Source organism: Carlito syrichta, unplaced genomic scaffold (genome assembly GCF_000164805.1).
Source record: "Carlito syrichta isolate Samal-C Ts95f unplaced genomic scaffold, Tarsius_syrichta-2.0.1 Scaffold316274, whole genome shotgun sequence".
NCBI classification, from domain to species: domain Eukaryota; kingdom Metazoa; phylum Chordata; class Mammalia; order Primates; family Tarsiidae; genus Carlito; species Carlito syrichta.
Genome location: NW_007260370.1, coordinates 993,067 through 1,015,608, shown reverse-complemented (window position 1 = coordinate 1,015,608; position 22,542 = coordinate 993,067). Strand labels below are relative to the sequence as shown.

General features: G+C 35.7%; 1 protein-coding gene across 1 annotated transcript in view; it reads left to right on the top strand.

The window, feature by feature from the left end:
• ADGB (androglobin) overlaps nt 1-22,542 on the top strand; it is a 192,999-nt gene that overhangs the window by 139,665 nt on the left and 30,792 nt on the right. The window contains exons 27-29 of the mRNA XM_008074020.1: nt 552-736; nt 9,937-10,136; nt 13,904-14,015. Of these exons, the coding sequence (XP_008072211.1) occupies nt 552-736; nt 9,937-10,136; nt 13,904-14,015 (497 nt within the window). The remainder of the gene's footprint in view (nt 1-551; nt 737-9,936; nt 10,137-13,903; nt 14,016-22,542) is intronic.

Sequence of the window (22,542 nt, the reverse complement as noted above, 5' to 3'; positions counted from 1 at the left end):
AAAACAAACAAAAAACCAATTCTTCGATTGCATGAAGAGGGGAGTTGGAAAGTAGGGGTTAGACTTCATGTTTTCAGTCTTTTTTGCAAGAGGTTTCCAACCTATTAGTAAAGGGTGAGGATAGAGGCCATGGATTCTACTTTAAGTCAAAGAAAACACTTTTATCAATGATGCTTTGAAGGGTACTGCCTCTTCCAGTTGTGCTCTTTATGTAATGAAAAAAGTTGAAATGGAATCAGTTTTCAGATCTATTTAAGGGCATGATGACTCTTAGGTCTATCAAGTTTTACAAGTGAATGCTTGTCATATCTTAACAAAAAGTTGCATTTTAAACATGGGATTAAATGATGTAAATGTCCCATACTTCTTTTGTTATACCATACCACACTGGGATCCTTTACCAATGTCTATGATAACTTGAATATTGCCAGGATGTTAGCAGACTTTACAAAGTAGTTTTAGTTTTAGGTTATCATATCAGAAAATTATACCATTTACTTTACCAACCTGAGGGAAAGACTAGTATAAATTTAAAAATTTTTTCTTTACAGGTATTCAGTGAAAGTTGCAATTTCACAACCTGTTACAATACAGGTACGTACGTCCAAACCAGATGTATTTATCAAGCTGCAGGTCCTAGAAAATGAAGAAACTATGGCAAGCACCACTGGAAAAGGTCAGGCTATCATACCAGCAGTTAGTTTCTTGAGGAGTGAAAAAGCTTTGAGCTCCCAGTGTAAGTGTGTCTTTTTGAACTGGGTATTTGCATTTAGAAATAGATATTGGTATCTTGGTGATACTTTTAAAAATCTTTACAGATAAAATGCAAGTGGCCACTACAATATGTAAAATTTGATATTATAATAAAATGTTAAAGACTTACATTGCATTTGCATGTAAAATTAGACTCTGAAAATCAATAGATTTATTATAAGTGTACTTTAAAGACTTTTCACCTTGGAGAAAAATTTACTTTCTTATTATATAAGCTTCCTTAAAAAGAAATAGAATATTTATTGTTTTGAAAAACTTCTTTGACTTTTCCATTATTCATAGTTTATTATTTATTAAAATTAACAGAAATTTAAATTCATTACTTTCACTATAATGTTCTTAATGAGTTCTTAAATAAATAAAATAAAGTATAATGTTTATAATGATTCTGCAATGTGTATTATTTATTCAGTTATTTTAGTAAGTTGGTCCTGACTACAAAAATAACTCATGACTGATGGAGAAAATTTGGGAAATTAAAAATTATAAGTAAACAAACAAAAACGTTGTAACCATGCTACCCAGAAAAAAATACTGCTGATACCAAAAATATCATCAATATTTCAGTGTTAAACCCAAAATTATAATTAATATTTCATCTTTTATTCCTCTAATCTTTATTTGCACATTTACTTTTTTTTATTTTAAAGTTGTGGGGTACAGTTCAGGATTAGGTATACAAGTGATCATCATACAGGTAAAGTTTGGGCCTCCCTTTGGTCCCCACATTGGTCTGAGATCAGGTTCCCTTATTGATGTTATGTGTCACCTTTCACCGCTGGCAGTTTCTGGCTACTGCCAATCCCTTTCTTATAGTATTATGGTAAGTGTTCAGGGTCTGCTTATGAGCAAGAACATGTGATACTCAGTTCTTTGTTTCTGTGACAAATCCCTGAGTATTATAGGCCCTAACCCAAGTTGCTGCAAAGTGTCTAATTTTTGTCCTTCTTTATGGCTGTGTAATATTCTACTGTGTATATGTTCTACATTTTTTTATCCAGTCCAGTTTTGATGGGCAGCACAGTTAGTTCTATGTTTTTGCTAATGTGAATAGTGCTGCAATAAACATGCATGTGCAGGTATCTTTTTAATAGAGTGATTTAAGTTCCTCCAGTATATTCCCATAAGGGGATTGCTGGGTCGAATGGAAGGTCAATTTCTAGTTTTTTTAGGAATCACCACATAGATATTGAACTAGTTTGCATCCCCACCAACAGTGTAGAAGCATTCCCTTTTCTATGCATCCTTACCAGCATCAGTTTTTTTGTTGTTGTTGTTTAATTTTTTATTAACGATGGCCAGTCTTACTATAGTTAGGTGGTATCTCAATATAGTTTTTATTTGCATTTCTCTGATGATTAGTGAAGTTGAGCATTTTTGCATGTGTCTGTTGGCTGCTCATATGTCTTCTTTTGAGAAGTATCTATTCACATCTTTTGCCCACTTTTTAATGGAGCTATTTGGTTTTTTTCCTGTCAGTATGTTTGAGTTCCTTGTAGATCCTGGATGTTAGGCCTTTGTCAGATATGCAGTTAGCAAATATTTTTTCCCATTCTGTGAGCTGTCTCCTGCTCTCTTGATGGTTTCTTTTGCTTTGCAGAAGCTTTTCAGTTTGATGAGGTCCCACTTATCTATCTTATCTCTTATGACATGGGCTTTTGGGGATTTTGATCAGGAATCAGTTATCTATTCTGATTTCCATAAGGGTATCTCCTGTGTTTTCTAAGATTATTAAAGTATGAGGTTTCATGTCTAGGTCTTTGATCCATTTGGAGTTGATTTTTGTGTATGGTGATAGGCCAGGGTCCTGTTTCATTCTTCTGCATGTGGTCAGCCAGTTTTCCCAGCACCATCTACTGAATAGGTTCTCTTCTCCCCATTGGTTGTTAGTGGAAGTTTTGTCAAAGATGAGTTAGTTGAGAAACTGAGGTTTTGCTTCTGGGATCTCTACCCTGTTCCATTATAATCATGCAGCTCTTGTTTTTACATCTGTTGATATATTTAATTACATTATGTTGAACCAGCCCTACATTCCAGGGATGAAGCCTACTTGGTCATGATGGATGATTTTTGTGATGTGTTGTTGGATCCGATTTGCTAGAATCTTTTTGAGAATTTTTGCATCTATGTTTATCGGGGATACCTTTCTTTATTGGATCTTTACCTGGTTTGGGTATCAGTATGATGTTAGCTTCATAAAATGATTTGGAGAGAGTTCTGTTTTTCTCAATTGCCTAAAATACTTTCAATAAGATTAGTATCAGTTCTTCCTTATATGTTTTGTAGAATTCCACTGGAAATCCATCTGGTCCAGGGCTTTTTTTTGTAAGTAGTTTTCTTAGGACAGAATCAATCTCCTGGGTTATTATTGGTCTATTTGGGATCTCAATTTCTTCTTATTTTGACCCTGGGAGGTCAGAAAGTCCTCCATTTCATTTAGGTCATCAAGTTTGTTTCCATGCAGATGTGCATCGTAATCTCTGATAATTTTTTGTATTTCTTTGTGGTGAGTGACTTAATCTTTTGTATTTTCTCTCTTTTTCTTGGTCATTCTGACTAGCAGTCCATTAATCTTATTTATCCTTTCAAAGAACCAGCTTTTTGCTTCATTGATTTTTGCACGATATTTTTTGTCTTCAGTATCTCATATTTGGACTTTTAGTTTGGTGATCTGTATTCTTTTGCTGAAGGTAGGGTTTTGGTGATCTTGCCTTTCCAGCTCCCTTAGGTGATTTGTTAGGTTGTAAACTTTTTCTCTTTCTATTTTTTTGATGTATGTTTGTAGAGATATAAATTCCCCTCTTAGTACTCCTTTCATCCCAGAGATTTTGATGTCTTTTTGTTTTCATTTATTTCCAGGAATTTTTAAATTTCTGCATTGGCCCAGTAGTCATTCAGCAACATGCTGTTTAGTGTTCATGTCTTTGTGGGTTTGGGGGGAATCTTGTTGGTGGTGATATTTATTTTTATTCCTCTGTGGTCTAAGAAGGCCCATGGCAGTATTTCAATTTTGTAAAATTTGATTATACTTGATTTATGACTGAGGATGTGGTTGATCTTAGAGTACAATCCATGTGGTGATGAATAGAATGCATATTCTGTGGTTATTGGGTAGAGTGTTCTGTAGGTATCTATTAAGTTCATTTGGTCAAGTGTCAAGTTGAGTTTCCAGATCTCCTTGTTGATTTTTTGCCTCAAAGATCTGTCTATGGTTGTTAGTGGGGTATTTAAGTCCCCAGCTATGATAGTGTTAGAGTCAATATCTTTTTTTAGTTTACTTAGTAGTTGCTTCATAAAAGCTGGTGCACCTGTGTTGGAAGCATATATGTTTAGGATGGATATTTCTTGTTGATAGATCAAACCCTTTATCATTATGTAGTGTACTTCTGTATCTTTTTAAATTTTTGATAGTTTAAAGGTTGTTTTGTCTGATATTAAGATTGCAACTCCTGCCTTCTTTTATGATCCAGTCTCCTGAAAGGTGGTTTTCCATCCTTTAACTTTGAGTCTGTGAGTGTCCTTTGTGGCAAGATTAGTTTCCTGGAGGCAGCAAATTACTGGGTAGTGTATTTTTATCTAGTTTGCCATTCTATGTTTTTTCAGCGGTACATTTAGTCCATTCACATTCTGGCTGATTATTGAAATGTGAGAGTTGGTCTCTTTCATAATGCTCTTGTAAGGCTGTTTTGTTTTTGTTTTTGTTTACCTTTTGCATTCATATATGTGTGTTTTCAACTTTGTGGGTATGCTATTTGTTCCACTGCTTCTATGTTTGTTTGGAAACTTGTGAAGTATATTATCTTTCTTTTTTTTTTTTCTTCTGTCCACAGAACTTTTTAAGTATCTGCTGTACAACTGGTCTGGAAGCAGCATATTTTCTTAGGGTTTGGAAGTCTGGGAAGGATTTTAATTCTCCATCACTGATGAAGCTTAGCTTGGCTGGGTAGGAGATACTTGATTGAAGTTGTTTGTCTTTAAGATTAAAGATTGGGTCCAATTCCTTCTGGCCTGTAGTGTTTTTCAGATAAGTTTGCAGCATTTCTGATTGGTCTCCCCCAGTAGGTAGTCTGAACTTTTTCCCTTGCTGCCTTTAGGACTTTTTCTTTTATATCTACTTTGTTTGGGTGAATTACTATGTGTCTTGGAGTTGGCCCTCTCATAAGGTGTCTTGCAGGGGTTCTCTGAATGTCTTGTTCTTGTATAGTCATCTCTCTGACCAGATAAGGAAAGTTTTCTTGAATGACCTAATGGAATGTTTGTTCCAGTATTTTCCATTTCTCTTCCTATTTCAGTTATTCTGATCAGATGTAGCTTTGGTCTCTTGATAAAATCACACATCTCTTAGAGAGTCTCTTCTTGAGGGTTTTTTTTTAACTATATCATTAATAGATTAGGTTAATTCCATATTTTGACCTTCCAGCTCTGAGATTCTTTCTTCTGCTTGGTCAATTCTGCTTCCTATGCCTGTCAGTTTGTCATTTATTTATTGGATGGAGTTCTTTATTTCTGTTATTTCAAAGTACACTTTCTCGAGTCTGTCTAGCTCCATAGCAATTTCATTTAGTTTAAACCCTTGCATTTCTTGATTTTTATTCATTCTATCCTATGATTCTCTGATCTCCATAAGTACCTTCTGGGAGTTGTCATTCTTGAAGATAGTCATTGTTTGTGTCCCAGTAGCTATTCTTTCTAGCACTGACTCTTTGATGGGGTTCTGATGGTTCCCAGTGGGTTTTCATTGGTTTTTCTTAATTTGTAGCAGTTAACTAATCTTACTCTTTAACTCTGTTGTTCAGTGGAAAATGGTGAAGCAGTTACTTCTGATATTTACTCTACCTTTTGTCCTTCCTTGAGCCAGGTCTCTGGGTTTGTTCAATTATGAAGTAGGGCTAGGGCTGGGTTGTTGTGCTGTCTATTTACAATTCTGAGCACTGACTAGGGGATGAAGGAGAGGCTGCAAGGATTCAGAACCTATTGGCAGGTCATATGTTTGCTAACTGGTAAGTAGTCTAGCTGGAAATTGCTCTCTGTCTCTGCACAATATGACCTTACATTGGATTTGCTTGCATAGCGCCTGGTCCAAGATAGAGTATAAGAGGGAAAAGAGTGGGAAAGAAGAGAAAAAAGGGAAAGAAGGAGAAAAAGAAGAAAGAAAAAGAAAAAACAGAGAATGAACAAAGAAAGAGAAATAGAAAGAGGAATAAAAGAGAAAACCAACCAACAAACCCTAACCCTAACCCAACAAAGTAACCAAATAAGATAATCAAACAAACAAATATCCCTCTAGTAAATAAAACCTCATTGATAAAGAGTTCTCAGCTTTGGTATGTCTCTTTGAGAAGAGGAGGGCTCTCTCTTGTGAGGGTCCTGCAACTGCAGGTCTGTTACTGCAGGTTCCCTCTTTGCTGTTGAAACTTAAGATGTTAAAATCTTCACTGGCTGCTGCCTGTAATTGGTAGCCAGCACATACCTGTGTGAGGGAAGGGGACTGAAATAACTTGACACAGCATTTCTTGGGATCTCACTCCCTTCCTTCCTCTCCCAGTGTGGTCACATCTCCCAGGGCACCCAGTTCATGGTGGGAGAATAGGGGCTTCTTGTTTCTACTCTGCCCTCCTGATTTCTTTTGCTTGTTGCTAGGGGTGGGGGGGGAGTCAACTAAGCACTCCTTGGTTAGTTCCTTTGTCTGCATCTATCACCCAACAGCTGGCTCAGGGCAGAGGTTGGATTATCTGAGTTTCTGCATCTGCTATTACCCACCAGGGCTTGTGCACTGGGGGCAATGTTCTTTAAGGTCACAAAGAGCAGCCTCAACACAATCTAGAGATCAACACCTGGTCTTAAGATGCAGTTCTGCTATTCTGCAGAGGCTGTCCTGGGGCACTTCTCTGCCCAAGCATTAAAGAGTCTGCTCAGTTTCTCTGTTGGCTGCTGTCCCTGCCTTGAATGGATTTAATAGCTCCCTCCCCAACAGTTACCACAATCTCCAGATCTTGGGACCCAGTGGCAAGGCTCTGAAGCCCAGTCCAGACTTAGGGAGGCTTCTTCCCACTGTTTCCTCAGGACTCTGCCTCAGGCTCCCTCTCAGCACTCCCTCCAGCATCTAGCACTTGAGCTATCATCCAGCCTGGTGGTTTGTGGTGGGTTCAGCAATCACTCCAGTAGTTCTTCCTGGGAAAAGCTCTGCCAATTTTAGAAAATGACACCCAGTTTCTGCTCTCTGAAAAGCAACTAGAGTCCAAGCAGTGCAGCTGTGGCACCAGCAGCTTCACCAGGAGAGCCCTGGCCACTTACTCTCAAGTCCCCTTCAGTCAGTCTCCCACACTCCCACTTACACACAGAAATACATGCAGAAATGGCCATACAATCACTCACACATACAGGCACTCACACTGTCCTATTGCCTATGCCACTGTCTTCCCAGAAATTTCCTGCATTTACATTTTAAACAAAACAGAACTAACCTTTTTTTGCCAATTGATATTTCTTCTTAAAACCATAACTTTTTTCTTGTGGCATTGGCCGGTACCTCCTAACCAGTGTTAAATGAAAGTGATGATGATATATTTCCTTTTCTTAAATAGGAAGGCTTATAGCATTTATCATTGAGTACTATATTTGTTGCTGACTTCTAATAATATATTTTTATGAAATTTGAGAATGTCCTTTCTATTGATTTTTAACATAGAATGGGTTTAAAACCTTATCAGTTATATTTTGTTATTGTTGTTTATAGAAATCATATTTTCCTCTCTTGAATTTTGTAAATTATTTTTTTAGTTTTGAATCATTTTTGCATTCTTAGAATAAAACCTATTGGCCTATGATGTTTAATATACTCCTATGTTTAGGATATATGATTTTTTTCAGTTCATTGCCTCATATTTATAACTTTATATCTCTGTTTTTTCTTTGTGTGCACTTGTACGTTATTCTTTTCTGGTTCTCAAGTTAAAATTATAAAACTTTTTGAAATTAATTTTGGGAACTTTCTATTTTATCTATTTTTGAAAGTAATTTAAATGCTACAAGAATCATTTATTTTTTTAAAGTTTTTTAGATTTGACTTCAAAACTTTCTAAATCTGATGTTTCCAGAGGATAGACTTTTGACTTTTTACTACCTTTTTAATAATTTCCAAGGGTTTTTTCAAACTTCTTTTCACTTTTATAATTTATATTTAAAGTGACAGATTTATCTAGTATTTAAAATATATCTGCATACATTTTTACACAGAATTATTTTATATTTTTTCATTTCTTCTCAATATGTTTATATGATCATTATTAAATATTGTTAAATATCTGTTTTTTTAATTTATTCTTGATCAAACTGTTTTGAATTTTCTCTGTATTATTGGTCTTAGACTGAGCTGGATTTATTCATCAAACCCTAGTGATTCTTTTATTTTTGTAATCTACTTTATCAATATTTATATTTATCTTTGAAACATTTTCTCTACTTTTTAAATGTAGTCAATTTGTTTTCTACCTTTTCCAGTTAAATTTTAGTTTATATTTTGAATCTTGTTTTTAAATATATTTAATTCTATACATTTTCCAAGTATGGTTATATATATTATATCTTATAGCTGTGAATACTATAAAATGTTATACATAATATTGTTTTGGCCATGGCCTAGGGTTTAATTTTGATTTTTTTCTTTAACCATAAGCATTTGTTTTATTTTTAGGATTTCTAAATAATTACATTATTTTGTATTGCCTTTTGTTATTAATTTCTAATTAAATTTTGAGGAGTTAAAAAGTGTAGATATATCTTCTATTTTGAGGATTTGATTGATGTTTTTCCTGTGGCCTGATTCAAGTAGAATTCGATTAGTGTTACACTGGGCATGTGTACTCTATTTTAGAGGTAGATTGAAATCTGAATGTGTACAAACATATACACAATGATAAAAGTCAAACTTCTTAATTATGACATTTAAATTTTTTAAGATGGTCATTTACATTTATCTTATTGGTGTTAAAGATTCTTAGTGACATATGTTAAAATCTCTTGCTTTCACTTAAAAATGTATGAATCTAACTCTAATATTTTTGGTTTTCCATATTTCTGTGCTATGTTGCTAGTTGCATATAATTTCATATTTGCATTATACTTGATATATTATGTTTAAAAATAAATGTAAAACAGCCATTCTTTAACATTAATAAGTTTTCTGTTATTACTACTGATTTTTCCTTGTTATCATTTTACTATTTATGCTGTTCATTCGTTTAGTTTTCTATCCTCCACATGTTTTTGCTGTCAGTCTCTCTCTCATAAATGAATTTTTTTTTCTACTCAGTCCAAGATTCTAGTCTTTAAAATGGGAGGGTGTAGTCTATTTCCATTTGTTTTGTTCTATATACTTTTTCTGATTCCTATCATTATGTTTTAGTTTTCTAATTGATCACATCTTCTCATTGACTTTTCTTTGCTATTTGGTGCTAATCACTCTTCCTGAGCTCTTTTTCCCAATAAGTTTTTGCTGATTATCTTAGGTGTACAAGCAAATTGCTAAAAAGAATTGTCTTTCTATTTTTTAAAAACACCTGTAGTTTTGCCTGTTTTCTATCTACTGTTTATATGGGGTTTTTTTTCTTTTTAGTTTTATAGCTGGGCATTCCAGAACAATATAGACATTAGCAGTAACACTGATTCCTTGACTTTCTCTCTCTAATAACTGTGAATAAGAATAGAGAGCGTGAGCTAAGCAGGTTACTGCAAATGCCTTGATATCCAGTCATCCTAAGAGGCTTCAGTAATGTGTCTCTGTCTTTTCCCAGTCCAGTGTTCTATCCAGGAATTGCACCTGGCTAGTGACAAAGGGTACCACTGAAAGATTATTTACACTAACTTGGCTGTACTATGCATTCTTAATCTGTAATACAAACCCCTCCTATTTTGTTTTTGCTGTTTATTGAAATAATATTTCATCCTTCAGAATATGCATTGTTTTATATAGGTCACAAACTATTATAGTAGATTTCCTTAAGACCAGAATATTTCCAAGAAGTCAGGTTTTTTAAATCTCAATAAAACAGAAGGAACTGACCTATTCCTTTGAGAGTTTTATAATGAAATCTAACTAATTTAGTCAGTAGTAATTATGTATATCATATATTTTATCTTAAGTTTAATGTCTCTCCTATTCAGCAAGCAAGCAAGTTCTTTCATTTCATACTGCATCCAAGAAAGAGCAGGAAGTGTATGTTAAGAAGAAATATGTCCAGGGAAGCCAGAAATTCAGTAGGGGTAGACCTGGAAATGTCATCCAGGACATAGGTCTGCCTCTTCTGGAGGAGGAGATTACTAGTACACCCAGCACAGAAGGAAGTTCTAGCACGCCTCAGCAGGTATGTTTACATTACATATTATTATTCAATGGGAGTGATCCTAATAATAGAACATAAAATAAAACAATATTCTTCCTAAAAGTTGTCAATGTATAATGTGCAGCGCCACCAGTGTATAACCAGAATTGAAAACTAAGATATTCTTGAACAGGCTATCTGTGCCAAGATCTTTAAATACATGGCAAATTTAATCTTTACACTTACTCTATAATGTAGGTGTAATTATCTAATTTTACAGTTGACTTACAAGAGGCTATATAACTTTGACAGTCACATATTAATAAAGGTTGCATATTAAGAGTCACATATTAATAAAAATGAAGTTGGGTGCAGTGACTCACACCTGTAATCCTGGCACTTTGGGAGGCAGAGGTAAGAGGGTTGCCTGAGCCCAGGAGTTCAAGAACAGGCTGGACAACTTGGCAAGAGCTCATCTCTACAATAAATCAAGAAAAAAAATTAGCCAGGCATGGTGGCACACACCTGTAGTTCCAGCTACTTGGAAGCTGAAGTGGAAGGATCACCTGAGCCCAGCAGGTCGAGGTGGAGGCTGTAGTGGCCATGAGCTTGACGTTGCACTCCAACCTGGGCAACAGAGTGAAACTTCAACTCAAAATATTGAAAAGTGAATTTGTATGTGCTTAAAATTAAAAGAAAAAAGGGCCATACATATATTTTAAAACAGCAGAAGGAAAAATAACCTAACCATTGAAAAAAAAAAAAGAGAGAGAGAGAAAGAGAGAGAAGGGAATGAAAAAGAAAATAAAGTGCCAGAAATAAATCCTAATATGACAGAAATTATAATAAATTCAAATTCATTAATCTATTAAAAGACTAAAATTTTAAAGTTATATAAAAATAAGCTCTAACTATAGGTAGTCCAAAAGTGACACTTTTAAACAACATGCTACAGAAAATTTAAGGAAAAAATGATAAGAAAACATACCTGTCAAATATGAACCAAGAGAGAGTTGTGATGATAGTTGTAATATTTTAATACATATACCTCACAAGGGATATTATATAAAAATAAAAGGAAGAATAAATTCCAGTAGATATGGCCATAACTACCATATAGGTACCCAACTATCCAGTCACAACGAATAAGAAGAAAAAACTATTAGAACTACAGAGGAAAAAATATCTCAACAATTAATGACTGAAGATTTTAATTCATGTCTCTCACACTGACAGATCAAACTGAAAAACAAAATAAATATAATGTATTTTATATATATATTATTTGTATAATTGTGTATATTTGTATAATTGTGAGAATTTGAAAAATCTAGGTATAAGTTTAATTGATATCTATATAGAAAACTTTAGTAAACAGAGAATATATTTTTTCTTAGCACACACACAAGTTTTTCAAAAATACCCTATAATAGGCAATAAGTGGAAGCCTCAATAAAATCCAAACTATATTGTATAGTTGTGTTATCTGAACATAATACAATAAAATAGAAATTTAAATCAACAGAGTATTTCAATTTTTTACATGTGAAAACTAAGTAAAATATACAAAATAACCCTTTAGTTAACAAGAACATCAAAAGAGAATTATGAAATGCACAGGATCCAATAACAATAAAAAACTACAAATCAAAATTTGTAAACAATATTTAAAGTAGTAGTTAATGGAATGCTCCTTTTAGATTAATTCATTAGGAAGCATGATTGATTAAAATCAAATGGGCTAAGCTATTGAAATAAAAAGTTAGAAAAAGAACAAAAAAAGTAATCCAAAGATAAAAGAAGAAAGGATTTCCATAAAGATAAGAGCGGAAATCAATGAAATGTGGAACAAAAAATAAAGACTAATTAAACCCTAAGCTACTTTTAAAGATTAATATAGTAGGCATACTCCTAATAAGACCAATCAAAAAAAAGAGACAGAGAGAAAGAATATATAAATTAGTAAAATACAGAACAACAAAAAAATAGGGTTAATGTGAAAAAAATTAAGAGAATCACAAATAACTCTGTGCTAGCAAATTTAAACCTAGGGAGAAAAAAAGCACAGAAGTTCCTGAAGATGGGGAGTAAGAAAGAATGGCAAAACTGACTAACAATCAAATAGAATATCTGAATGAAACAGTAAAGAATAATAACATTTAAATGAGAATTCAAATTCTTCAAAATCCTCCCTTTCCGAAAAACCATAGGCCTAGTTGGCTTTATAGAATAAGTCTAACGGACTTTCAAAAACATAAATGGTTCTAGACAATAGAAAAACAATACAAACTTTCCCATCTTTTTAAAAAGATTAATGTAATCCTGATTCCAAGCGCAGATAAAGGTAACACAAAAATTTAATAAAATTTACTAATAAACATGAATGAAAGCTTATAAAAATATAACAGATAGGCAATCTAGCAGAGTATTAAGTAATCAGATAGCACTTATCTCAGGAATTCAGAAGTGTTTTGCCCTTTTGTAGTAGCAACAAAATTGTAAAATGCTAGGAATTAACCAAAAATACACCAGTTCTCTACACAGAATGCACTTTAATAAAGATAATGGAAGGTGATCCACCAACTAAAGAAAAAAATGTCATGATTTTCAATGAGGTGGCGTAGTATAAAGACATCAGTTAGCTGGATGTGGCGGTTCAGCCTATAATCCCTGCATTTTGGGAGGCCAAGGTGCAAGGATTGCCTGAGCCCACGGATTTGAGACCAGCCTGGGCAACTTGATGAGACCTCATCTGTACAATAAATCCAGAAAAATTAGTCGGGCATGGTGGCACGTACCTGTGGTTCCAGCTACTTGGAAGGCTGAGGTGGAAGGATCACCTAAGGCCAGCAGGTCAAGGCTGCGGTGGCCATGAGCATGCCACTGCCCTCCAGCCTGGGCGACAGAGTGAGACATCGACTCAGAAAAAAAAAAAAAAGACATCAGTTATTCCCATCTATCTTTAAATTCAAAGCAATCCCAATAGAAATCCCCACTGTATTTTTCAGAAATGTTCTAAGCTTATTCTAAAATTCATAGGAAAGAATAAAATTCATAGGAAAGAATTCATTTTAAATAGCTAAGTCAAATTTAAAAGACAAAAGGAAAATATGCCTTAATATTTACAAACACAAAAAGTTATAGGAGTAAAAATAGTATTGATTAATGTACAAATGGGTAAATGGAACAATGAGAAAAAAGTAGAATAGAACAGCTCCATATTTATATGGAATTTCAATATAGAAGCAGCACCATAAATCAGTGGACCAAAGGTGGACTGTTGAATGGGGAATGCTGGGAAAATTATCTCTCCATGGAGAGAAATGAAACTGGACCATTAGCTAATACTATAAATAAAGGTGAATTCAGGGTGTGTTGAAGATTTAATTGTAAAATTTTAACCAATAATAATAATAATAAATTATGTGGAAGACTATTTTTTATGTGTCCCGAGCACAAAGAAGAAAAAAAATCACAAAGGCCAACACCTGTTAAAAAATTCACCAAATTCTTTTATATTATGAGAAATGCAAAATATGACAGCAGTGAGATTTCACTTTATACACATTGCACTGGCAAAAATGAAAAAGTTTGGGTAGTGGCAGGTATTGGTGGGGATGTGAATCTATTAAGCTTTTATAAATTATGGTGTTACAGAATTTTAGAAGACACCTGGAATTATTTAATTAAATTAGGATTATATGATCAAGAAAATTATGCACTTATAAATTATGCACTTATAAATTATATTAGGCACATACTATGTATTTTTTATTGTTAGAGTTTAAATACTGTATCTTATTTCACAGAGTTACAAGTATATCATACAGTGTTCTGTGTTGTACAACAGTTGGCCGCTCACTGAAAGTCAGCTGACATTTGTTCAAGCACTAAAAGACTTAGAGAAAAGTGATACCAAAGGTATGTCAGCCTAAATCTTTATACCGGCACTTTACATTTTATATAAATATTTATAAATAAATTGATTTTTAATTATTAAATTATTATATTATGTTTTATTATGCATCATATATATAGTCTATACCCTGTGGCATTTCCTGTTGTGTTAATTGATTATACATTTCAACATTTTTACTGCCTGATTTGTGAGAATCAAATTTATGATTTATATGATTGCATTTTGTCCAGTGAGTAAAAATCACTAATTGATTATACTTTTGGACATTTCAAGAAATGTATGAGAAACTTTTATATTTGCTCATAATTGTTGAGAGGGAATAGCACTAAAGATAAACTCTTGAAATATTTCATAAATTCTTCATTCCAGAAGAGAAATCTCCTAGTGAAAGATAACTCTGGCTTATTTATTCTCAATATTCCTGATCAGGAAATGACAGCTTGATGCTTTCAAACAAGGAAACCAAAGGGAAATCTCCAACATTGTGCAATATCATAATTGAATCTGATGAAATGTGTATTTTCTATTTATCTTCTTTTCAAAATGTAAGCCACATTGCCTAACCATAAGGTTATTTTAGAAATAAAATAATACCACACAACACAGAAGGGTATAATATTTAAAGTAAATGCCTCCATTTTGTCCTCTGTTCCATTAACCTTGGTCCAAATACTCCATGGTAGCCACCATCAAAACCTGCTTTGTTATCTTTCAGAATCTTTTTATTTTTCAATTTTTCTTTACTACAGAGATGTGGGGTATAAGTGAGGGTTAACTATATAAGTAAGTTGCATGCCGGTGAAGTTTGGGCCTCTAACTGGCCCTCACTCTCCCTGGTAGTGGATCAGGTACCCATTGTGTTGTCATATGCCCCCTTACCCTCCCCCTTCCCTCTCCTAGCAGTGCCAATCGATTGTCAACCCCTCCCTTGTGCTAATGCGACTAGTGTTCAATGCCCACTGATGAGTGAGTATGCAGTATTCAGTTCTTTGTTTCTGTGATAGTTCACTTAGTATTCTTTCAGAATCTTGAATGCACGTATGTGCATGCTCACACACACACACACACACAAACACACACACACACACACACACCATACCTATGGTAAGACACACAAACTCTTATCTTCTTCTCACCTTCTAGCAGTAAATTTTACTTAATTATTGCCTGCATTCCCCTATTAGAATGAAAATCCCTGAAGGACAGAGAGATTTGTCCATTTTTGATCCCTTGCATTATCCCTAGTTAGATACTATTCACATAGTAAGCATGCCATAATATTTTGTTGAATGAGTCATTAAAAAGATGCATGTAACCTGCTCTAGTTATTAATGCCCTTGTTGTCTCATTGTCAAAAACTCCATTCAGTGTTTACTTGCTTGAATTATCAGTGTGGACTTGATCAGGGAATAATTCATAGAGGTTTGTTTATAAAGAAGTTAGAAAAGGATGATTGTGAATAAAAATTTAAAACCTGAAAAAAAGATGATTATGGCTAAGCTTAACTGTTATTAGAAGGGACAAATTCAGATATGGTTCATAAAATTAGAAGAAAAATTATAAAAAATATAGGACACCGAGAATTCCCATCTCCATTCCAATGTATTAAGTGGACTTCCATAGCAGTGCATCACACTGTGCAAAATTCCCTACCTCCTCTGCTGCTCCCCTTTGTGGGCCAGGAACTGTGTCTTCCTCAGCCTCTTCTTTGTATCTACAGCCCCAGCAGAAGATGATAGTGTTTATTGAATAAATGTATGAATGTACCATGCCAGCCACAACAGGTGTGTTTAAATTCTAATAGCTTCCTGGCCTGCTGTATTGACAAGATTCTGAGGCAGTGTTCAGGCTCAGCAAGAAAGTTTTGTGATCTTTCATCAATGTCTAATGTAGATACGGGAAGAGAAAGTGGTAGTACAGAAGTCATAGAGTCACTGTATGTTTGCTATTCATGGGTGTTACATGTATAACTCCCAGAGCAGGTGCCTAGGTGCTCAAGCATTGTTTGTTGAACAAGTGGCTGTGCTACTGTTTAATAGTAATATACATAAAACTCTTTCACACGTTCCCTAGGTAAAGTCAGGGAAGATAAATTTTGCTAGACATCCCTTCATTTTACCTCCACCTCCCGTCCCACCAGCCAACACCCTCATTTCCCAACACCACTGAGAATATCTGAAATAGCAGACAAGGCTACAATCTCATATTCTTGCCCATTAGAAGAGATCACAGTTACTTGTGAATAAAGTCATAAGAAAACTGAAAACTCCTTCAGGCAACATCTCAAGCTGAATATGTTCTTGATTTCCTGCCTTTATTGTGGCATGCTTCTGGAACCAGGACTTCGGGCCCCATTTCTTTCTTTGGGACCTGGCTATGAAGTCTTCCTGGAACCACCTAACTCTCCTTAACTCTACCTTAAGGATTATCCACAGGCTGGGCACAGTGGCATAAACCTGTTATCCCAGCACTTAGGAAGACTGAGACAAGAGGACTGCCTGAGCTCAGGGCTTTGAGACCCGCCTGGGCAACTTGATGAGACCAGTCTCTACAACAAATCAAAAAATTAGTAGGGCATGGTGGTACACACCATAGTTCCTGAGCCCAGCAGGTCAAGGATACAGTGGCCGTGAGTGTGCCACTGTACTCCAGCCTGGGCGACAGAGTGCGACTCCAACTCAAAAATAAATAAATAAATAATAAAGAATTATCTATAGCTTTGAATTGGAGTCCTTTGATTATTTTGCAATTGACCATCTACACCCACAAAACCCTACTGGAAAATAAATGAGAAAAAAATCTATCGATCATATTTGTTTATTTCTCTTTACATGTTACCACTTTCTCTCTCTATTCTTTTCCTGTCATGGTGTCACTTTTATTCTTCCTTAAATTAGTCATTACCTTATCTCCACCTCCTTTGTGGTCCTAATAAAAATCTCTTAGCTCATTCTGTGCCAAAAATTAAAAAAAAATTTTTTTAAACTGTCTCTTTTTTCTAAATCAATGGATGCCTACTTGGAATAAAGGATGATACAAATCATGTGGTAAATTTGTGTTTCTGTACTGCAAAAAGTAGATACAGCAATTGTGTTAATACCAATGGAATTAAATATTTTAGGCTACATATCTATGTGCAAGTAAAACATTCATAGTTATAGATATAAAATAATCAGAAAGCAGCACAATTGTGTGTGTTTGTGTGTTCAGCAAAGCTATTCTCATTCCTCTTCTGTTCTTCAAGGACAATTTATAGGACTAGTCGATTTTATATTTCTGGGGATTAGAAATTTCAGTAGATCCAAACCCTAGTTTTTTGCCAGTGTAGGCCCTTTTGTAAGTTGCCAGTAACTCTTTGTACTTCTGATTTCTATATTACAGCTTTCTGGTATGCCTGCTTTTGATACACTCAAAATGTCAATCTACTGTTTATAGCAGTTATAAATGTGAACCCAAATCCATATGACAGTGAGTTAATAATCCCATCATAAATCATGAAAATCATGACTTTATTAAATTCAACTGAAGATCTTGCTCACAGGAAAATCCTGTTTCTGAACAATATTTAAGCAAGATTTATAAGATACAATGATTAAGAAAAAAATTGTTAAATATTTTAAGTTTTTCAGGGAAAAATAGTAAACATCATATTGTATGCTGTTGGAATCATGAATGGAATTGCTTTCTTTTCTACTCTCAAGTAAACTACTGATGTCTAATAAGATGCAAGAGAAAAAAATACCTCAAAATACCCTTACATTTAATCAAATATATGTATATATATTTAAATATCTGTGTATTCTTTATTTCATTCTATATTTCTTTCTTGAGTGCTTGCTTTTTCTAATTTTTGTTTTTTTAGTCAAAGTCTTCCTTTGTCACCCAGGCTAGAATGCAGTGACATGATCACAGCTCACTGCAGCCTCGACCTCCCGGGCTCAGGTGATCTTTCTGCTTCAGCCTCCCAAGTAGCTGGAACTACAGGCACACACCACCATGCCTGGCTAATTTTAAAAAAAACCAAACCTGTAGAGGTGAGGTCTCACTGTGTTGCCCAAGATGGTCTTGAACTCCTGGCATTGAGTGATCCTCCCACCTCAGCCTCCCTGAGATGACAGACCCAGCCCCTATGAGTCACTGCACCCAGCCCCTATATTTTCTTTTCTTTTTTTTTTTTTCTCTTTTAATTTTTATTTTAAAATTGTGGTGTACAATTCAGGGCTAAGTATACAAATATTCACCATGTAGGTACCCTTATTGATGAGGTGTGCCCTCCCTTCCCCAGGCAGATATCGACTACTATCAATCCCACCTCCCCACCTGCCCACTCCTGGAATACTTTCAATAGGATTGATATCAGTTTCTCATTGTATGTTTTGTAGAATTTGGCTGGAAAGCCGTCTGGTTCAGGATTTTCTTTTGTAGGTAGTTTTCTTATGACATAATCAATTTTCTTGATTTTTATTGGTCTATTTAGGGTCTCAGTTTCTTCTTATTTCAACCAAGGGAGGTTGTGTGATGTCAGAAAGGCCTCCATTTTCTTTATATTTTCAAGTTTCTTTCCTTACAATTATACATAGTAGGCTCTGATAATCTTTTGTATTTCTTCAGGGTCAATTGTGACTTCATCTTTTATGTTTCTGTTTGGGTTTATTCGGGCCTTTTCTCTCTTTTTCTTGGTCAATCTGGCTAGGGGACCATCTATCTTGTTTATCCTTTCAAAGAACCAGTTTTTTGTTTCTTTCTTTCGTTCTTTCTTTCTTTCTTTTTTTTTTTTTTGTATTATCTTTTTGTCGTCTATGTCTTGGATTTGGGCTTTTATTTTGGTGATCTGGATTCTTCTGCTGAAGTTAGGGTTTTGGTGGTCTTGCATTTCCAGATTCCTTAGGTGACTTGTTATGCTGTTAACTTGTGATCTTTCCATTTTCTTCTTGTGTGTTTGTAAAAATATGAATTCCCATCTTACTATTGCTTTCATGGCATCCTAAAGGTTTTGGTAAGATGTTTCTTCATTTTCATTTGTTTCCAGATACCTTTTAATCTCTGTTTTGCTTCCATCATTGACCCAGGAGTTGCTTAACATCATACTGTTCAGTGTTCATGTCTTTGTGGGTTTGGGGGGAAGTTTGTTGGTGTTGATGTTTATTTTTATTCTGCTGTGGTCTGAGAAGGTGCATGGCAAAATTTCAATCTTATGAAATTTGTTTATTTTTGATTTATAGTCAATGATGTGGTCAATATTGGAGCACATTCCATGTGGTGATGAGTAGAATGTATATTATGTGGTCAATGGGTGGAGTGTTCTGTAGGTATCAGTTAAGTTCATTCATTCAAGAGTCTCATTAAGGTTCTGAGTCTCCTTGCTGATTTTTTGTCTTGATGATCTGTCTAGGGTTGTGAGTGGGGAATTAACAGCCGCAGCTATGATAGTGTTAGAGTAAATCTCTTTTTTAAGTTTGCCTAGAAGCTGCTTTACCAACGTTGGTGTTCCTATATTGTGTGCATATATGTTTAGGATGGCTATTTCTTGTTGATGGATTGAACCTTTTATCATTATATAGTGACCTTCTTCATCTTTTTAAATTTTGGATAGCTTAAAGGGTATTTTGTCTGAGATTAAGATTGCAACTCCAGTTTTCTTTTGTGTTCGATTCACCTGAAATTTTGCTTCCCACCCTCTTACTTTGAGTCTGTGAGTGTCCTTTCTAGTGAGATGAGTCTCTTGGAGACAATATATTGTTGTCTCATGATATTTTATCCATTTTACCATTCTATGTCTTTTCAGTGGTACATTTAGTCCATTCACATTCAGGTTAATTATTGAAATGTGAGAGTTTATCCCTGTCATGAGGTTTTTATGGAGTTGTTGTACTTGTTTGTTGTCTTTCTTTTGATTTTTGGGTTTGATTCATGTGTTTTCAATCTTTTTCCTGTACTCTTATGAAGAGCATTGTTGTTCTTTTTCCCTTTTCTTCTGTGTTTAATACTTTCTTAAGTGTTTCTTGTAGAGATGGTCTGGAGGCAGTGTAAGTTCTTAGGGATTAGATGTCTGGGAAAGATTTTAATTCTCCCTCACAGATGAAGCTTAGCTTGGCTGGGTAGGTTATTCTTGGTTGAAATTGTTTACCTTTGAGAACTTTGAATATTGAGTTCCAAGCTCTCCTAGCCTAAAGTGTTTCTGTAGATAAATCTGCTGCTATTCTAATTGGTCTTCACTAGTAGGTAGCCTGACCTTTTTCTCTTGCTGCTTTTAGGATTTTTTTCTCTTTTACCTACTTTGTTCAGGCGAATTATTATGTGCCTAGGAGTTGGTCTTCTCATTTGTTGTCTTGCAGGGGTTCTCTGAATCTCTTGTGTTTGAATTTTCGCATCACTGATGAGGTGAGGAAAGTTTTCTTGAATAATTTTGTGGAATGTTTGTTCCAGGGTGGGCTCTGTCTCTCTTTCTTCCTCAGGAATTCCAATTACTCTTAGGTTCGTTCTCTTGAAGTAATCGCTCATCTCTTGAAGGTTTTGTTCTGTCTTTTTAAGCTTCTTTTCTATGTTTTTGACAGTTTAATTTAGTTCTATATTTTAGTCTTCAAGCTCAGATTCTTTCTTCTGTTTGGCTAATTCTGCTTTCCATGCATATTAGTTATTTATTTCAGTCACAGTATTCTTTACTGCTGATGTCACAGTTATCAGCTCCTTCCTATTTTCCTCTTGTCTCTCCTCAATTCTTTTTATTCTCTCTATCAATATCTTGATGTCTGGGTTTGTAGTATGTGACCAGTCATTCTGAGGGTTCTTCATTGTTTGCATTCCGAAGTATACTTTCTCAGCATCTGACCTCCCAGGGGTCTGTGTGAGACCTATATTCTTCTTTTGGTTTTTCTTCATTTGTGTAGATTTTCCTCCCCACTTTTTCCTTTTTGCCCCATCTTCTTTAAATCTGTTGTTCAGGGGAGATGGGGTTGCTTTTACTTCTGTTTGCTCAATCTCCTATTCTTCCTTGTGTGAATCCTCTGGCTTTGTTCAATTCTGAAGCTGGACTGTAGGTTGGGGGCTATATTTTTTGCAGTTTTGAGATTTAATTGAGGGAGGGAGCTGCAATTCAAATTATATCTGCAGATCCCAGTATCCACCAACAGGTGTATGGATACCCTGGAACCTGCTTCCCACTGCCTTGCAATCTGTCCATGCAGTGGGGGTATAGGTTTGTTCCCTGAAATAAAATGAGGTAAGAAACAGGAAAGAAATGGAATGAGAAGGGGAAGTGGAAGGTGGAGAGAGAGAAGAGTAATAGGGAAAGCAGACAAAGGTACCAACTAACAAATGAAAATAGACAAGAAGACAGACAACAGTAAGAGAAAAAAACAAAAACAAAAACAAACAACAATGACAACAACAACAACAAAAACTAGAACATACGATCATACAGACACACAAACTGACCAACCTCCTTGTGATGTACTATTCCCCTACACAAACATGAGGTCTTAGGTCCCAAGTTGGAGAATGGGCAGAGCTGGGCAGAGCTGGGCAGGAAAATGCAGGTCTCTGCCTGGTCTCAGGGGTCCAGCTAATCTTTGGTTCTACTGCAGCCAGGTCCAGCTGGGGAAGGCAAAGTGCGAGACACCTGGGCACTGCAGGTCACCACATAGCATTGCAGCTTGGTCCTCTTTTTCTTTCTTTGTTCGTAGGTCCCTTGTTGGAGGCTGGGCAGAGCTAGGCGGAGCTGGGTGGGGAAATGCAGGTCTCTGCCTGGTCTCAGAGCTCCAGCTGTTCTCTGGTCCCTCTGTGGCCAGGGGTGAGTCAGGGGACATGGAGAACGAGACGGCTGGGCATTGCTGGTTAGCATAGCACAGGGTGGCTGGGGGCAGGGTGGTGCAACCCACAAGGGAGCCCAGAGCTCCGTGGGGGTGGGAGCCAAGGGCCTCCCCAGCGGTAGCAACTTGGGGCGGGGTGGAGTGGTGCAACCAGGGATGGAGCCTGGAGTTCTGCAGGCTGGGAGCCAAGAGGCTCTGTAGGCAGCAGGGGCTGTGGGTAGGGCAGTGGTGCAGCTGGAGAGAAAGCCTGGAGTTCCACCAGGCAGAAGCCAAGGGCTTCTGCATGTGGTGGTGGCTGGGGGTAGGGTGGGGAGGTGCAGCCGGGAAGGGCTATATTTTCTTTAATAATTAGAAATTTGTTTTCTGGACATATAAGTTGAGGGTGTTATGTAAAATTTTGGAAATTTGGCATATTTTAAAAAGAAAACTAACACTAAAATGGGGTAAAATAGTTTGTCTAAGGAAGTCTTGAAGAATATCAAGCATGAAAAATAAAGCTTTCTAGAGTCGTTGAGCAGAAAAATGTGTCTCAGGACATACTCAGGAGCCAGTACTGGACTCATCACTCACAGGACCACCCACTACGCATCAGATGTGGCTAAGAAAGAACTGATTCTTGCCATAGAACATGAGAGACCAAACAACAAGGCAAGTTCCAGGCCCATGTTTTACTATTCAAGGCCATTCCCCTCCTCATACTAGTTCAGGAATGGTAGGGAGG